Raw genomic sequence first — 17,257 nt, 5'->3', positions numbered from 1 at the left:
CGGGAATTACACGTCGTCTTATAAGTATCGTCTTGTACGTGATACAAAGCTTATATAAAAGCACTAAATACGTTTTTAAGTGTTATAAAGCATCAGTAAGAGTCTTCTAAGCAAAATAAAGCACTATAAGCGTTTTTTGTTTTAATAAAGCATCATTATGAGTTTTATAGGTGATGCAAAGCATTTATAAAACCACTTATTAAGCTTATAAGTGTTTTAAAGTACCAGTAAGAGTTTTACAGACGAATCAAAGCTTTTAGAAAAACATTAAAAACGTTTATAAGTGTTATAAGGCATCAGTAAGAGACTTCTAAGCGATACAAAGCATTTATAAAATCACTATAAGCGTTTACAAGTGTTATAAAGCATCATCCGTCGTATCAGTAAGAGTCTTATAAACGATACAAAGCATTTAGAAGACCATTAAACTTATTTATAAATGTTACTAAGCATCAGAAAGAGTCTTATAGGTGATACAAAGCATTTAAAAAGGCACTAAAAGCATTTATGAAAGCACTAAAAGCGTTAATAAGTGTTATAAAGCATGAAAAAGAGTTTTATAATTAATGCAATAGATTTATAAAACCATCAAATCCGTTTATAAGTGTTACAACAGAAGAAGTAACTGAACTACTAATAATATTTATTGATAATACTTGAAGCTTTTTCTCTAACCTCAGAGTTTTCATGCCCTTGGAGACACTTCATTTTGTCCAATCCAAAATTTAGTTGGAACCATTTGGGGGCACTAATAATCCATTTTAAATTTCTCCCTCCAACCCGCAATCTATTACCACTGGTCATATTTTTGTCACTGTTGTGTCTTACCATTTTTTTTGAAATTTTAAAAATTATGTCTATTACATCAATGATAACTAGTAGTGTTTCCACTTCAACTGAGCAACTGAGCAACTTTATTAACAGTAGTATATTCCCAGTTACTATTTGAAGGACTTCAGAAAGAAAATTGATTTCATCACGGAAGAATGATTTCTGCCAAAGGTCTAACATTTGCTTCTGAATTTTTGTTTCATTGGAAGCGCATCTAGAAGAAGAGAACTTGAAGACATCAGAGTAGAAGAGAGCTTGAATTTGATCTAAAAGTAAGTTGAAGAAAGGAGATGACAAAAACCTGGATGCAATATTTCTGATAGTTAAAGCAGCTTGTTTGACTACATCCTGTTCTGAACGCTTCAGCAAATGAACCATGACCGGTAAAATTACTTCAAAATCAACACACTGGGTCTGAAAACTTTTTTGAAAACAACAAAGTGCAGGTCTAACGATTTTAATATCGGTATTATCACCTTTCAGTAGCTCAATAAGTCGAGGACGTAGCTGAACAAGTCCATCACTTACAACAAGTTGAATTCGGTCATTACTTGCATTTGAGATGTTACACAGCGCAGAACACCCATACACTAAAAGCTCTTCCTCAGAGTTTAGAAGAAGACGTTCTAGACAAGAAAAAAAAAGCTTAATTTGATCAATAGATTGTTGGGAAACAAGGGCCTTGCTTGACTGGAACAAGGTATAACCAACATCTCTCAGACAATTTATATCAGCAGTCTTAGATACCAAGTCCAGTAGAAAATTTCCATCAAAGCAATAGCTCGGTTTATATGGATAAAATAGTCGGTTTAGATCTTCACTGATATCAACTTGATCGTCTGTTATATTGACAGATGCTTCCAGTTCTTCTTGTTCGGGTGGTACAGCTAGTGGCATATCTTCTTTTGTCATCCTCACATATTCTATTCCTTCTTCAAGAAGTTGGATCTTATCGGTCATGGCATTTTTCCTCACCTCTTCAGGATTGCTATTGGCTGCCATGACACATTGACGATAACCTTCAACTGCCTCACTGGCATTTGCGTCTAGCTCGATGGCACTTTGATATGCTGCAGAAGCTTTCGTGTATTGTTGCATACCCTATAAAAAAATGTGTGTAAAAATTTTGGGTTTACAAGTCAATATTCTCTTCTTATTCTATACAGCAAGAATAGCGTTCTAATCGTAGTTTATTAAAATCAAGAAAATCTGTTTTAATTCAAACTAAATAAAAACATGTGATTCTATATCAGTTGGCAACGCTTAATGCAGGACATTACCAATGATATTCGGGACACGTACAAAAATATTTCCAAAAGGGAAACTTGGAAGACTTGTTTCTAGATGAAAGGTTGGAAAGGGCATTTTTGTTTGAAAACAAATATTTTTTTTAATATTACAATGTTTTGAATTCTTTGGATCTTAGATATTGTAAGAGAGAGAGAGAGAGGGGGGGGTGAAACCCTGTTGGCCTCTTGCCTTCTCAATGGGCACCTTTGAAGGCGATTCCACAAGGCAATACTATTAGCCTTGACATACATGGGAGGAAACGAAGACCTGCTGCGCCTGGCTTTAGAAAGCTCAGGGACAAAACACTAAGAGATATGCGAGTTGTTCATTTTAACTCTAGAAATTTTTGCAATATACTTGCCTAGAATTTCTTTTATTTCAGTTAGAAACCGCCAGGAAATTACTACTCTTACTCAAATACTGACCAAAATAAGAGGTAGGCTGAGTAGCAGTTATTATGGAAGAAGAAGAAGAAAAAAAATAAGGAGCAAGAAAAATCTAGCTGATTCACAAAGCACATCACAGTAAAATTACGTACAGAGAATAAACATTTTTAGGGCTAATTGATCTATAATCTATTCAATATTTTCTCAATCTGAAGGGGATGGGGCCAAATAATATATATTCAAAGCCAAAGGTAAATTGGAATTCCAAATCTATTTGTTTCTCCCCGTTTTTGATCAATTATTGCAATTAATTGCAATGACTTATTAAATAAGTAAAATTATTTCTATTCAACACAGGTTGGATGACAAAATTAAATTCTTGTAAAAAAAAGAAAAGAAAATCCTGGCAGAGATTTGATGCTTATCCTGGTAGACTAATACACCAAGAATTTTCTATCTGTAAAATAATGGATTGAATTGCGCAAAGCACTATTGAGCGCAGGAATAATTTCACAATTGTAGAAAATACATTTTCAACAAATAAAACTTCAATTTTAAAAAGATCATGTGCTATTGATAGTTCTCAATAGTGATGTTATCAAGCCAGAATAAAGCGTGTAAATAACGGATAATGTTTTATACACTTAATTAAAAAAATTATAAATACTTATTACACACTAAATTGCGCTGGAAATGAACGATATGAAAAAAGGAGACGGTAAGAGGGCAAACAATCCACACAACCCAAATATCGAGCGTCAGAGGTAGATGGCATAACGAGACAGACAGTTAGCAGCATCTATATGCCTGGCTTGCAAACATCTGAAGTAACAGATGACATAGCAAGACAAAGAGAATCCAAGAAAGTGCAGATGACCAAGTATCGAACATCGAAGGTGGCAGATGAAACAGCAAGAGACAAAATCTAAGTATTCAGATGGCATATTGCAAAACATTAGGGGGTAGGGGATAAAACAACAAGAGAGAGAGAGAGGCTAACAGTGTTCAGACGACCATATACCAAGAGTTAAAAGATTAAACAGTTAGACAGAAAATGTTGAACAGGTTCCAAGTCCCCAAGCACCAACCAGTAGAGGTAGCAGATGAAACAACAAGAGAGAGCAATTCCAACAGCTTCCACGTGGCCACTTGTTAGGTGTCAGAGTTAGCACATAAAACAGCAAAACAGAGAGAGGCCAAAAGTATCTGGGCGACCAAATTCCAAGCATCCAAGGGGGTAACCTGATAATCATCAAAATTATACAAATAAATACTGCTAAACTGTTAAAGCTGGAACGTGAAACTTTTGCAAAATAATCCTGAAACCATGGACGTTACTGTAAACTAAAAAATCAGGAAAACTTAACCGAATAAAAAAAAAGAGAAAAAAAAGAAAAAAAGAAAAAAGAATGAAAATCTCCCCTCGAAAGTAATTCAAGGGCAAAAAGCAACGCATAACAACTATAGAAAAAAAACAACCTTTTTTTCTTGTCACCACTGCAAGCCCCTTCTGATGTCAACTCACCTGTAAGATCTTTCCTTTTCTAATCCAAGCTTTCGTGAATTTAGGATTAATTTCTAGACATTTCTGACAATCTTTAAGACCCAAATCAAATCCTGCTAACTTTGTATAACAAGCAGCTCTGTTGGTGTACAGCTTTGCATCATCCGGATTCCTTTTAATAGCCTCTGTATAATATTTTAAGGCCTCAGAGAACTGACCCTTTTTAAAGAGCTCATTGCCCTTTTCTTTTTCTTGTTCTGCCAATTCCGGGTTGACATAAGCTTTCCTTTCTTCCTCTTTCCAAAGAGCTTCTGTTTCTGAAAGCAGAGTCTTCACATCTGGTGTTCTATGCTCAGATAGAGATTTTTCATAGTACATCTTGGCTTTTTTCAAATCTCCTAATTTCCGAGCAGCGTTGCCAATTCGTGCATAAGCTTTGGCAATGAGTTTAAAATCAGCTTTATTTTCCCGACCTATGTCGACAGCTTTTATGCAGGTATCAATGCATTTGTCATATTCTTTCTGTTCAAAAAGCACTGCTGCGACATTTGTATAATAGACCATATTGTTACTGTCCAACTCAATGGCTTTATTGTAAAGTTCAAGGGCTTTCTCAAAGTCTTTCTTTTTGTAGGCATCATTGCCCTGTTCTTTAAACTTGATGGCTTGTTCTTGATTGCTTAGATCAACATCCATCTAAAAAAAGAAAAAAAGTCAATATTAAGTGGAATTAAATAAAACAATAAGCACTTAGCTGGAAACAAGGAGGATGGATAGAATAAGCTACTTATGCAGAAATTATTCTTAGGGGAGGAGGAGGAGCATAAAAAGAAAAAAAACAGCTGAATTACCTTGAAAGTAAGAGGACCTTTTTTTTAACACGGTCGAAGATAATCCTATGTGCGTACCTTTGCAGAATCACCATTAGGTGGGCCCAAAGAATCCCCTGGTAAAGCATAGGAAATTAATGTCTCAAAATGCACTTCTTGGCAACCCCCTTCTACATCCCCACAGGGAAAGTCTTTGGATATCGCTTTGGAATTGGTCTCTGCTTGGTAACACGAGACCAAAACTTCGATCTCAGCAGCAGCAACCCAACTCAGGGCCCGGCATATTATTCCGGTGATGATATTACGCGAAAGCAGTTCACAGAATAAAAAGAAGGATATCCGGTTGTCTACACCTGTGTATAAGCATGGACAGGCACTAGGGAGACATACTTTCTCCCCAAGGTCCTTTGGAGGATAGCATAAAGAATCATACTATTGAAACATCCAAACCCAACGCAACACCGCGGAAAAGACCCTTCTGATTTTCTTCTCTTTCTTATTTCTCAGTGATGTCTTTTAAAAATGATACACAAAAAAACGTTATAGACTTTAAAGGTCACTTAAAAGACTGCTTCAATTAAAGTAGTCCGTTCTTGTAACATCTATTTCGAAGCAAGATATTCATATAAACAATAAAACTCCTCATAAAGAAAGAAAAACGAGCAAAAATGGGGTTTTTAAAGGCCAAATGAAAACACTAAAAAAAACTCAACAAAGCGAATATTTGGAGAGGACAAACGCCTCTCTTGTTATGAGAGGATCATCGAGAGATGACAAGGATCATATGAGAGGATTATCTTTTAGAGGACAAACGCCTTTTTTTATGTTATGTCAGGCCAATTTCGTTTAAGAAATTATCTTAGAAAACTCCTCAATTCACGATTGAGGAGTCATTCTTGAAGTAGTGAGCCTATGCATTCATTGTTCAAAAAGGAGTTTAGGTTCACTGAATCAAAATTTCGTAGGTTTTTTTATATTCGGATTCAGGCAACTTTTCCAATATTTACATAATAATTCTAGTTTATCAGTTGAATTATTTAGAGCTTTGATTAATTGTAGTCAACCCTAATGGTGGCTGCAACCCTAATTGCCGGCTATAATTGCCAGCTGAAACTGTTTAGGTTCATAATGAACAAGTTCAATGGTGGCCACCCTAAAATTGGTTAAAATTGTTAACTAAAAACTATTTTCTGATTGGATTAATGATAAACATGCCCTATGATTGCCACCACACGACAGGCTAGAATTGTTTTCAGCTTAGGTAAATGATGGCAACCATAAAATTGGCCCAAATTCTCAGCTAAAAGCTGCTTTGAGCTCAGATTAATGATAAACAAGCCCCGTGATGGCCGATATAAGACTGGGTGGGATTATCAACCAAAATTTTGGTACTTGTATCATAAACCCCCTGCCCCTCGTGTTCATTCATTGACGCATTATAGAACCGTTTTTTTCCGTTAGTTTCTTTCAGCTTAACGCGAGACAAGATAAAGAGAAGTGACAGAATAGACGGAAAAATACATAAAATGGGCGAAATATTTGCACATTATGGGGGGGGGGCGAAATATTTGCACATTATGGGGGGGGGCTAAAGTATTTGGAAAGTGTGAAAATAGAAAGCGATTCTTACTACATAATATGCAGGATAGTTGTACCTAACACATTAGACATGCAGACCAGCTATACTTTACCTCCCCCCCTTAATATGCAAATATATAGCCAAAATTTGTTTCTAAAGTGTTATATTTTTATCTTACTTTGGTATTTTTCATTAGGATTGAGCGTCAGAGAAACATATTAGAAGAATATTAGGTAGGGGGTATATCATACAAGTACCAACATTTTTTTGACTGATGATATTTGAGACTGGTGATAAACCAGCCAAATCATGGTCTCTAAAGGACTGGCCAAGATAGTCAGTTAAAATCTGTTTTGACCTAGGGTTAATGATCAACAAATCCATTCATTACTATCCTAGAACTGTCAAAAATTGTACTAAAAAAAAAACTTTAAAAAAAGCAATAACTACCAAAAATTTGGCATTTCAGATCCCACCCCCACCCGCCCGAACATGCTTTAGATGTTAGAATTCTTCCCGGATGATTACCACTTTGAAATAGTGTTGTAGAAAAGTTAAACATTTGCGGTGGCTTGGGTGGAGGTACATATCCCTTCATATTCAGGACACCCCTAAATATAATATTAAAATTTGAAAAACAAAATGTACATAAGACCAGTTTTTTCAGATGAAAAATAAAGATCGACTTTAAAACTTAGAATGAATATAAATGGTCCTTTTTATGATTTTGACTGCCGCTCGTAAGCTCCTCCCCTCTTTCAGTAAAGTTTCAACATAACAGATTATGGTTACTATGGTTGCAGCAATAGCTGCAACCAGGAAAGGATTGAACCAAGTTTGATAGTAATTGAGAATTAAAAATTCATAAATTGCTCAGTGCCAAAGAGTCCCTTCTCCCCATTTAAAGCAAACTGGGATTGAAAAAAATTATCAGAACTTGTTAATTAAACGTTAATTATACTTAAATTAGGTTACGTTAAGTTTAAGTGAAGCGGGCCTGCACGAAACAGGTTTTAGCTTCAATAATTCTGTATATAATGAAGTAAGAAGTGTTTTCTAACTTCACGCTGTCGAAATACAAAACCCTTGCACCCCTAGACCCAAATTTTGTAAATCCAATGCGTTAGGCCTGTTTTTTCACTCATCAATGTGTTAAGATCTGACATCTTTTGTCAGAAAACGCTTAAAAGTGGAATCTTTGAACTAAGATCTTACATCTTTTGTCGTTTTTATGCAAACGTCTTTCATCATTCTGCTCTGATCAGCGGTCTGAGAACAATGATGAGTATATCATCAAAGTTCTCTCATCATTGTTCTATATGGCAGAACAGTGGCTTTCTTCACACTTTTTGCTAATATCAGTGAGCTGTAAGATCTTAGAACAAAGATGAGTTAAACAACCATAATCTTTGCAGAAAGATGCAAGATTTTATATGTAAGATATTAGTGCTAAAAAACGGCCCTATTGTATCACCCGTCACTTGTCTTTGTGGTTGTTAAACCGGTTTAAATCTCCCTCTCCCCCTGGTATGCAGGTAAGAGTAGAATCGTTCAATATATTTAAATGCACTGAAGGGAGATGAGTACTGAATTTCTCCCCAAGAGATAAGAATTGAAAAAAAGGCAGATCTTGACACTAAAATTGATTTTTTTTATTAATTTCAGAACCCCCCCCCCCTTGAGGACTTCTGTACACTTTTTTACGGACGATAATCAGTTTAACCTTATAATCAACCTTATAAGAAAATCGAAATATATTTTCATGTGATTATTATCGCTTCTAATCAGCAGTTGTACCAAACCAATCCTGCTCAAGTCATCCTCAGGGCTATACTGTGGTGTTTATCCTCCCCATAGTATAGTGCAGGTGGTTTGATATCATCTATTTCCTCTTCTTGTTTTAGTTTTATTTTGTGTTTAAAGCTTTTTCCAATAGGCAATGTTTAGAAGTCCTCCAAAAAAATCGTCCCCCCAGATCCCAAATCAAATTCCAGTGAAAGTGTCATTGTAAAAGATACCCATCCTGGCTGGTCAAGCACATCATCTGAAAGTTCTAATGATAGCTCCAATTCGGAGAATAGGACAATGATAACTGTAGGTCCTAATGTAACCATAAATGATGATAATGGTTTTCAAGAGGTCCTCTCTAGAAGCTCTAAAAAAAGGAAAAAAATCTCCCCAATTAAAAGCATTTCGCCTCTCCCTGCCCAAGATTCTCCCTCCAAAAACTTAGGAATCTACCTTAAAATTACTCCCACTTCCCCCTTTTGAAATAAAAATGATAACTGCAATAAGAGTTGCAATTTTTAAATAGCTAAAATCAATATTCTCTCTTAACATTAACTATGATTGATCTCTGCTAATAGCTGTAGAAGATCAGAGATCAACAGAAACTATAATTAACCTAAACTCTTTTCTGAATACACATATTTTTGCATACAATTTGAAACCAAGACAATCAACCACAAAAGATGTTGTTTATTATATTCATCCAGATATATCTACTCAGGAGTTAAAAGAAGGGCTCTCAGATAGGGCTGGAAACACAATCCCAGTTGAGGATGTTACCCAACTTGGAAAACCTAACTCTAATGGCCTAAAAACTAGTAGATCCTTCTTATTCACACTGAAGGATAAAATTGATATCCCAGAAAAATTATTCCTATTTGGGCAAAGGAATACAAACCCACACAAGGAATACAAACCTAAGCCTATACAGTGTCAGAAGTGTTTCAAACTGGGACACACGACAAACAAATGCAATGAAATTCTCCAAGAGTGTAGTAATTGTAAATCTTTCCATCCTAAAGAGCTGACAACTTGCAACAACACTCAGCCTACATGCATCCATTGCAAACGCCCTCATGAATCTAAAAATAAATCATTATGCCCTGCATACAAGAAAAGAGCTCTAATACTCCAAATATCAACAGAGAAGGCCATCCCATACCCCTTTGCAGCAATGGAAGAAAATGCTGCCGAACAATACCAAAAAAATCCTGTAATGAAGCCAACCGAAACCCCCAAGTCAAATGCCCCCAAGGCATCAAGCACCCCATATAAAACACCATCTTCTAATTCCCCTAGCTCAAATCCCTATCAGAAGGAATCACCAAGCCAACAAGCCTCCTTGTCCGGTGAGATGAGGTCAGCCTGGCCCCCCCTCCCAAGAAGAAACAAACCAGAAACACTACCAGGAATCAATCCCTTAACCAACAAACAGGATGCACTACCAAAAATGCAATCCCCAAATATATACTTATTCATTCTAAACTGTAATGCAGTTCAGGCCATGAACATACATCAACTACAGAAAACAAAAATTATTGCAGAATTGGCAAAACTCTACATCCCAGATGATATGCTCATTCAAGCAAAAAAAGATCTTGCTTTACTTTTAACAAAGCTGAACATTGATACACAGTTATATGAAGAATAAATCAACAACACAACATTTGTCAATACTCCAATGGAACGTAAGATCACTCACATAAAATAAGCTAAATGAACTAATATCATTTATGAATAATAAATCCATTAATATTGCTTGCCTGCAGGAAACTCATTCAACCCAAAATCAACAAATTAAGTCTCTGGGATATACTATACTGAGAAAGGATAGATCTTCAGAGAGAAAAGGAGGTGGTGTAGCTTTATTAGTTAATAATAAAAAAAATTTTTTGACATCAATTTTCCAGATTTGGAAAATGATGTTGAGGAAATTGGGATAAGTGTTTGACTGAATAATTTAAAAACATACATAATAAGCTTTTATAACCCTAATGGCCAAACTACAGATGCCAAGGATTTCTTTAATTATATAAATAATTCTAATATGTTAAAAAATATCATTATTTGTGGTGATTTCAATGCCCACAGCCTTTTGTGTGGGAGTAAACCAGCAAATAAAGCTGGTAAATTTATCGAGCATATGACCTCAAATAATAATGAATTAGCTGTTGCTACCCCTCCAAACCTGAATACATATTTCAACCCCAAAAGTGGCAAATTCTCCACAATTGATCTACAAATTGTGTTATTAAATTTTTTGAACAAAATTTACATAAATAAAATTGATAGTCTATGTACAGACCACTTCGCTATAGTTTGCTCCCTAAATGAACCTGCTGAAACTTTATCTCATACCTCCAAATATATCAACACTAAAGCAAATTGGTCTATGTTCCAAAATAAGTTAAATGATGAAATTACAAGTTTCACCCAAAGTTCATGCATTTCTAACACAACTGTTGACACACATGCTGAAGCCTTGACATCTTTACTAATAAATACAGCTAATCATGCAATCCCCAGGACAACACCTAAGAAAACATTCCCTAAACAAATTCCTAAGGCATGGTGGACAAATGAGTGCCTAAATAAATGGAGGATAAAAAAGGCAGCTAGGACCGAATTCATAAAAAAAAACACCTACATAGTTAAAAAAATTACAAGCAGAATCTAATCTAAAAATGACTATAATAGATGCCAAATATAAATATTAGAATAATTTTGCAAATAATCTCTCCAGAGAAACGCGTGAGCCCATTATATATAAAGTCATAAGCCACATATGTGAGAAAAAGACTTCCCCCAACCCACTCCAGTATGAGTTTGCGCATAACAATACCCATTATGACAATGATAATAAAAAAGCCAACTTATTTGCAAATCTTTTTTTTATTAAGCTAACATTAAATAATCAAAATAAACTGTCCACAATTCCTATGAACCCAAGTTACCAACCACGCCAAGGATCCGAGTACAAAACTAATCCATTTTCAATCCAGGAATTGAATAATGCAATACATCATATTAGGACCAAAACTAGCGGCAGCTATGACAATATACACCCTACATGGATAAAGAATATCACACCTTCATACAAACAAGAACTTCTAAATTGTTATAATCACGATTGGGCATCTTCTAGGTTCCCCTATATATGGAAATGCTCGTCCATCATACCAATCCTAAAGAAAAATAAACCAAAAGATAACCATGAGTCTTATAGGCCCATAATGATTACACCTGTGATGGGGAAAATAATGTAGAAAATGATTTATCACAGACTCCTCTGGTTTGTTGAGAAAAATAAAATGATCCCACACACTCAAACTGGATTCAGGAAATATCACTCCTCAACAGATGCTTTCATTTTTCTAACAAATGCAATAAATGAATCTTTCTCAAAAAATAATATCCTAGTGGCAGCTTTCCTAGATTTTGAAGGGGCATATGACAATGTGAACCACAAAATCCTTTTAAATAAACTTGCAAACCTTGGAGTACCCCCTAAGCTAGTATCTTTTATTAAATCCTTCATAGAAGTGCGAAGTTTCATTGTTTGTGTTGGTTCAGCCTCTTCACCCCAAAAGACAATATCCAAAGGCCTACCTCAGGGAGCAGTCCTCAGTTGCCTCCTATTTGCCCTATATCTCTGGGACATGAACCTACCCCACACGAATCTACAATATGCTGATGATCTGGTGCTATGGTCATCTGGCAACACCTTCCAGATAGCACAGTCAAATCTGCAGAAGTCACTTTTCCAATTCAAAAAATTCTCTCAACATTCAGATTTACCCATTGCACCCACCAAGTCAAAAATAATCCAATTTCACTGGAAGCGAAACTATGCTAATGCAAAACTAACTCTAAATAAAATAACTATTCCAGAAGATAATCATATTAATTAAATAGGTCTCATGCTTGACCAAAAACTTAATTTCCACCTCCACATTTCAAACACAATAAAAAAATGTTATAGAAAAGCAAATATACTAAAAAGACTTCTTTCCACACCCTGGGGTTGTAAGGAGAAAACCTTACTCCAGTTTTATAAATCACATATAAGATCCCATATTGACTATGGGCTCATTGTCTATGGTGCATGTGCAAAGACCCAGATGCAAAAAATTGAAACAACACAAAATGATATAATATGTCTCATATTTGGTCTTAGGAAACCCACAAGCACCAAGTTTCTGCTTATGGAGAGTGGCTTAACAACAATAAGGGAGAGACGTAGCTTTCTCTTGACAAAACATCTTACAAAAATTGAATAAAGTAGCTCACACACATTACATAATTGGTTAAGAAATCCAACCATGTATAGAGGTATTGCAAATGAGTATGCCAAAGCTCATCTGCAAATGAGAAGTTCCCTGTACCAGCAAAGTCTATTGCACCAACTTTCCCCCGATCCCCTCCACGGACTTGGTTATTTCCCATAATAAATACTGAATTTTCTAAATGGAATAAAGATTTAACCCCCATTGCTTTTGTCCAGAAAAAATTTGCAGAACTTAATACAATTACCTATAAAAATCACTTCCAAATATTTGTTGATGGGTCAAAAGTGAATGAGAAGGTCGCAAGTGGTGTTTTCCTTCCTCACCTGAAAAATGCAATGGGATAGAGATTATTTAATAATTTATCTATAATGTCTGCTGAGTTAAATGACATAATTATGGCATTAGAACACCTGAATCAAAACCAACCTTTAATTGCGAATTCGAAAAATATTATCATCTATTCAGACTCTCTATCAAGCCTTGAGTTGCTTGCTTCAGCACCCCAATATAAGTTGGACATTGACACTTATCATTGTCTCAGTATTATTAATAGTCTTTCTTCAAGTGGCATAAAAACTTATTTTCAGTACATTCCTAGCCACTGTGGCATAAGTGGTAATCATCAATTTTATTAAATATCAAAGAATTCTACAAATATTGACCAGACAAGTGGGAGACCAATACCGATTAGAGACATTTACCGATACAAGCTATCAGATATTAATTTTAATAAAATTAATCCTATCCTTTCCCCGTTTCCCAATCAGTATCCTTCTAAAATTTATCATAGAATTCGTTCTGGAACAAATGGACTAAATTTCCTTGCATTCTCATATAAGCTTTCTAATTCAAGTGGTTCAATTCCCCTGTCCCCTCTTTGCAGGCTTTGTAATATGAATAATGAAACAATTGACCATTGCCTATTTGAATGTAATATGCTGACGTCTGCACAACATACCTTGCTTTGTAAACTGTTAAAATACTTTAAACACCACAAAATCTCACTATCAGCCAGGAGCCTAGCCAACTATACCTGCACACAGAGCACAGAAATCGATATCTATCATCTTATATTCGAACTCCTTGAGTCAAAAGATCTACTGAAAGATATCTGACAATATCTAATAAATAAGAGACAACCAAGACAGTAGCTCTGTAGCCCACAGAGTGAAGCAAAAAGAAGAGGGCTAAATAGTACCAACTGAATAGCCCGCCTGCTGTGAATTAGAAGAAGAAGAAGAATTTATATACCAAGGGATGATTTACAGTAGCTGAATATTTTGATAATTTTTACTTTATTGAATCATGAATAGAATAAATAAGTTTTATATAAAAATACTTCTAAATTAATAGGTGAGGAATATAAAAAAAAACAATTTGAGTCCATTCATACTTCTCAAAACAAAAAATTATGCTAAGTAATGAATTTTAATCTTTTCCAAAAAATATAATTGTCCCAATATTGTATGCTTCCAAAGTATCAGCCTTGTTATGGAAACCTAGGTAAGGCGTACAAATTAATTTTTCAACCTTTCCTTAGCAGGGGGAGGGAGCAACCGGCCACTCTTTAAAGTAGATTTTGAAGTTTGCTTCATCGTTGCGTCATATGGGGGAGAGATCCCTGAAGTATTGTAGTAAGAAAAATTGACAATAAGGGTTGTGAGATCCTAGCGAAACTTTGCCCAAGATACGCATTATAAAAGGTGAAGACTCGATACGAATTATGTGGAGAATGAAGTAACTTATTCTTAGTACATCATTCAAAGAATAGCCAGAAAGGTTTGCCAGCTTTTTTTTCCATAAAATAAAATTTTGCCAGAATTTACATTTGATGTACTATTTCTGCCTTTCTGAAGTCTCAAAGTAAACGAGGGACCAAAAAGTCCATTGCAAAAAGTCCACATATTAGTTTTGTAGTGGCACATGTGTCTGAACTCCCTGTCTATATTTTCTTGGGCAAGGGCATAATTCCCTACAATCCATACAAAGACACAGTTCCCATAAAAAAAAAAAAAAATTTAATTGACTCCTTCTCAAGGAAAAACATTATCATCCCCCACAGCAAATCATTCAACTCTCTCTTCCATAAACTCTTATTCAAGGATGTAAGCCATTTCTTGTTGGGCTTCTAGTTATTACTTATTCTTCTACTTTCAGTTTTTTTTTCTATTCCTTCTTTTCTTTTTTTTTCCAGTTTTGGTCCTAGTGTTTACTTTTTCTTTTTTGTTCATGCCGGATAGATAAAATAGAGTGAAGCTAAAGATTGATCCCGAGCACATAAAAAAAATAACTTTACGTCGTTGTTGAAGACATTTTTCAAGGGATACCCTGCTTAAAATTTGAAGTACATATAGTTCTAGAAATTTATGATTAAATAGACAAACTGAAGCATAAGCTTCATGGGTAGCCTCTTAAAACCCAAGGATAAACCCCAAGGGAAGTGTTCATAGGCACGCATTTATCCAACCTTTAGGGTGGGATGATGAGGAAGTTTTCAAAAGGACAGGATATTGGAAAAAAATAATCCAAATTAGTACTAAACAAGTTCATATTTTCCTGTGGTGCCCTTCCAAAGAAACTCGAAGGGGAGGGGGTGTGAGCATTAGAGATTCTAGCCTAAGTAAATTTGGTGTAGGCAAGGAAAATAACAACAGTTGCAGCCTGCTGCAATTTTGTAGGTAGGACAAACTAGTTGTAGGACAAACTAGTTAAAACTAATATGGAGTTCAGTCATAGAATAGCCCATAAGTTAACATGGTACTCAGATGAAGACGGCAAACGTTGTTGCTTATGTCACTGTCAATCGGAAACAGGCAGTATATTTACAAGATCCCCCACAGAAAAAAGAAACGGGATGTTTGGTCCCTTTGACTGAAATATCATCAAACCAGACATCCCCCCCCTTCCCATTAAAGTATACTAATTATATATCACCTACACGAAAAAGCCTTTGGCTTCTCCTTAGCTGGATATAACAAAGAAGGAGCTTTACTGTAACGTTGTTTTGAGACTTATGATGTCATTTGTCATCTTGTATATCTTTTTTTTTGTGTCAAAAACTTGCTTTAAATATTGTGTCTTGTTAATTTCAGAGGACCTAAATGTCGGAATTTCCTTTAAATGAACCCTTAAACAGCTCTCTATGATGTTCCAGTTTTCTGCTAGCAGAAGAGAAAAAAAGAAAAAAAAAGAGGATAGATCAGTGCTACCACTACAAAAAAGGGATTTTCCTTGTTGTTCAAGCTAGGGGACTGTTAACTTCCAGTATAAATTTTTCACCCATGATGATTCCAATGGTGTACTTTTTTTGATCCAACACTATTTTCTATGCGTTTTGGGCTATTTTTCGGAATTGTGTTGGGTTTGTTTTCAAAATCCCATTTTACTACGAAGATTAATTTAGATAATGGTTACCATTCTTGATTCAGATAGAAATAGCAATTTTTCCCCACTCATTAACTATATTTAAAATACATTTTTTATTTGTAGTTACTATTGGCTGTGATTCATTCCATACAATGTTGCAGCTGGTGCTGAAACCAGGACATCACCCTCCTCCACAACAATGAGCATGTTGACTTAGGTGCATTAAAGGAAAACTTCCTTTAAAAGTTTAAGTGGAAAGTCTTTAGTTACTTGCCCCTATAGTTAAGACTTACTTATCCTTCTTGAGTTTAAGGAATTTCGGAGTTGAATGACTTTGGGTGGAGACCATAATGTCAGTGATGATGAACTTAAAGAAGCTGTGATGAAAAATTAATTTTACCTAAATTACTTGACTTAATTGTAGTGTAATTAACTATACAATAGTGGATGGTTGCTGTGACCCCTACCCCAAGTTTTGGGGTGATGAAGTACGCTTAAGGCCTTATCTCAGCTGTTATAAACTTTTTTGATTTGTTTGGCCAAACTACTTAGAATTGATTGGGCAGTATTACCCTAACTTGTAAAGTTAGGTTAAGAGATCAGATTAAATGACATCAAACTAAATGCCAACACCTACTTTACTGAAAATCTTAGAAAAACTACTTAATTTTTACTCTTTTGGGCTGGAGATTAGATAGTTTGATACCATCTCACATCATCAGAAAATGTGACCAAGTCATGTGAGGCTAACACAGCTATACACACTCCTCCTTTACCCCAATCTATTCAAAAATTTCCTATAAATCTTTCTTTATGATGACAACTTCCCACCAGGGCTGTATCCAAGATTTTTTTTTCGGGGGTGTCTTACACAAGGATTTTTTTTTTGGGGGGGGGAGGGGATGGGTTTACAAAAAAAACTAAAAAGCATAAAAAAAATTAGGTTATATCTGTTTCTGTTATGTTTTGACGAGTAAGACAAACATTTCGGAGGGGGGGAGCAAACCCCCTAAGCCCCCCTCTGGATACAGCCTTGCTTCCCACCCCAACCACAGACGACCTGCTTTCTGTTTAGCCCTAGACGGTTGGCCAAAAGGGATAATCTTTGGCAATTTGTCATCTTTCATTTGTAGAATGTACCCTAACCATCTCAACCTTTCTCTTATTATAGCCCTAGAGAGCAGGATTGAGCCACACTTTTTGTACAGCCTGCTGTTTGAAATTTGGTCAGTAAGCTGGGTACCCAGAACAGTCTGTAGGCAATTTCTCTGGAAAACCTCTAGCACATCTACATCAGCTTTTCAGAGCACCCAGGCTTCAGAGCCATATTTGAGCTCTGTCATCACTGTAACTTCCAATGTTCTAATCTTGGTTTGCAGACCTATTTTCCTTTT

General features: G+C 35.5%; 1 protein-coding gene across 3 annotated transcripts in view; it reads right to left on the bottom strand.

The window, feature by feature from the left end:
• Positions 1–597: 597 nt before the first annotated feature.
• Positions 598–17,257, bottom strand: part of LOC148939106 (uncharacterized) — a 34,181-nt gene continuing 17,521 nt past the window's right edge. For 2 of the 3 annotated variants that reach the window (XM_089107334.1, XM_089107336.1), the window contains exons 2-3: positions 4,033–4,707; positions 598–1,932 (exon numbers count right to left, since the gene is read on the bottom strand). In XM_089107334.1, the coding sequence (XP_088963460.1) occupies positions 634–1,932; positions 4,033–4,707 (1,974 nt within the window). In that variant the 3' untranslated portion in view covers positions 598–633. Of the gene's footprint in view, positions 1,933–4,032; positions 4,708–12,741; positions 12,812–17,257 lie in introns of those variants that run through there. The other variant, XM_089107335.1, reaches the window with a different exon arrangement.

The sequence above is a fragment of the Artemia sp. Qi Xiang Cuo genome, unplaced genomic scaffold, assembly GCF_049724085.1.
Source record: "Artemia sp. Qi Xiang Cuo unplaced genomic scaffold, ASM4972408v1 HiC_scaffold_22, whole genome shotgun sequence".
Lineage (NCBI taxonomy): Eukaryota > Metazoa > Arthropoda > Branchiopoda > Anostraca > Artemiidae > Artemia > Artemia sp. Qi Xiang Cuo.
The sequence above is the reverse complement of the archived record's forward strand: the minus strand, read 5'-3'. Positions and strand labels throughout refer to the sequence as shown.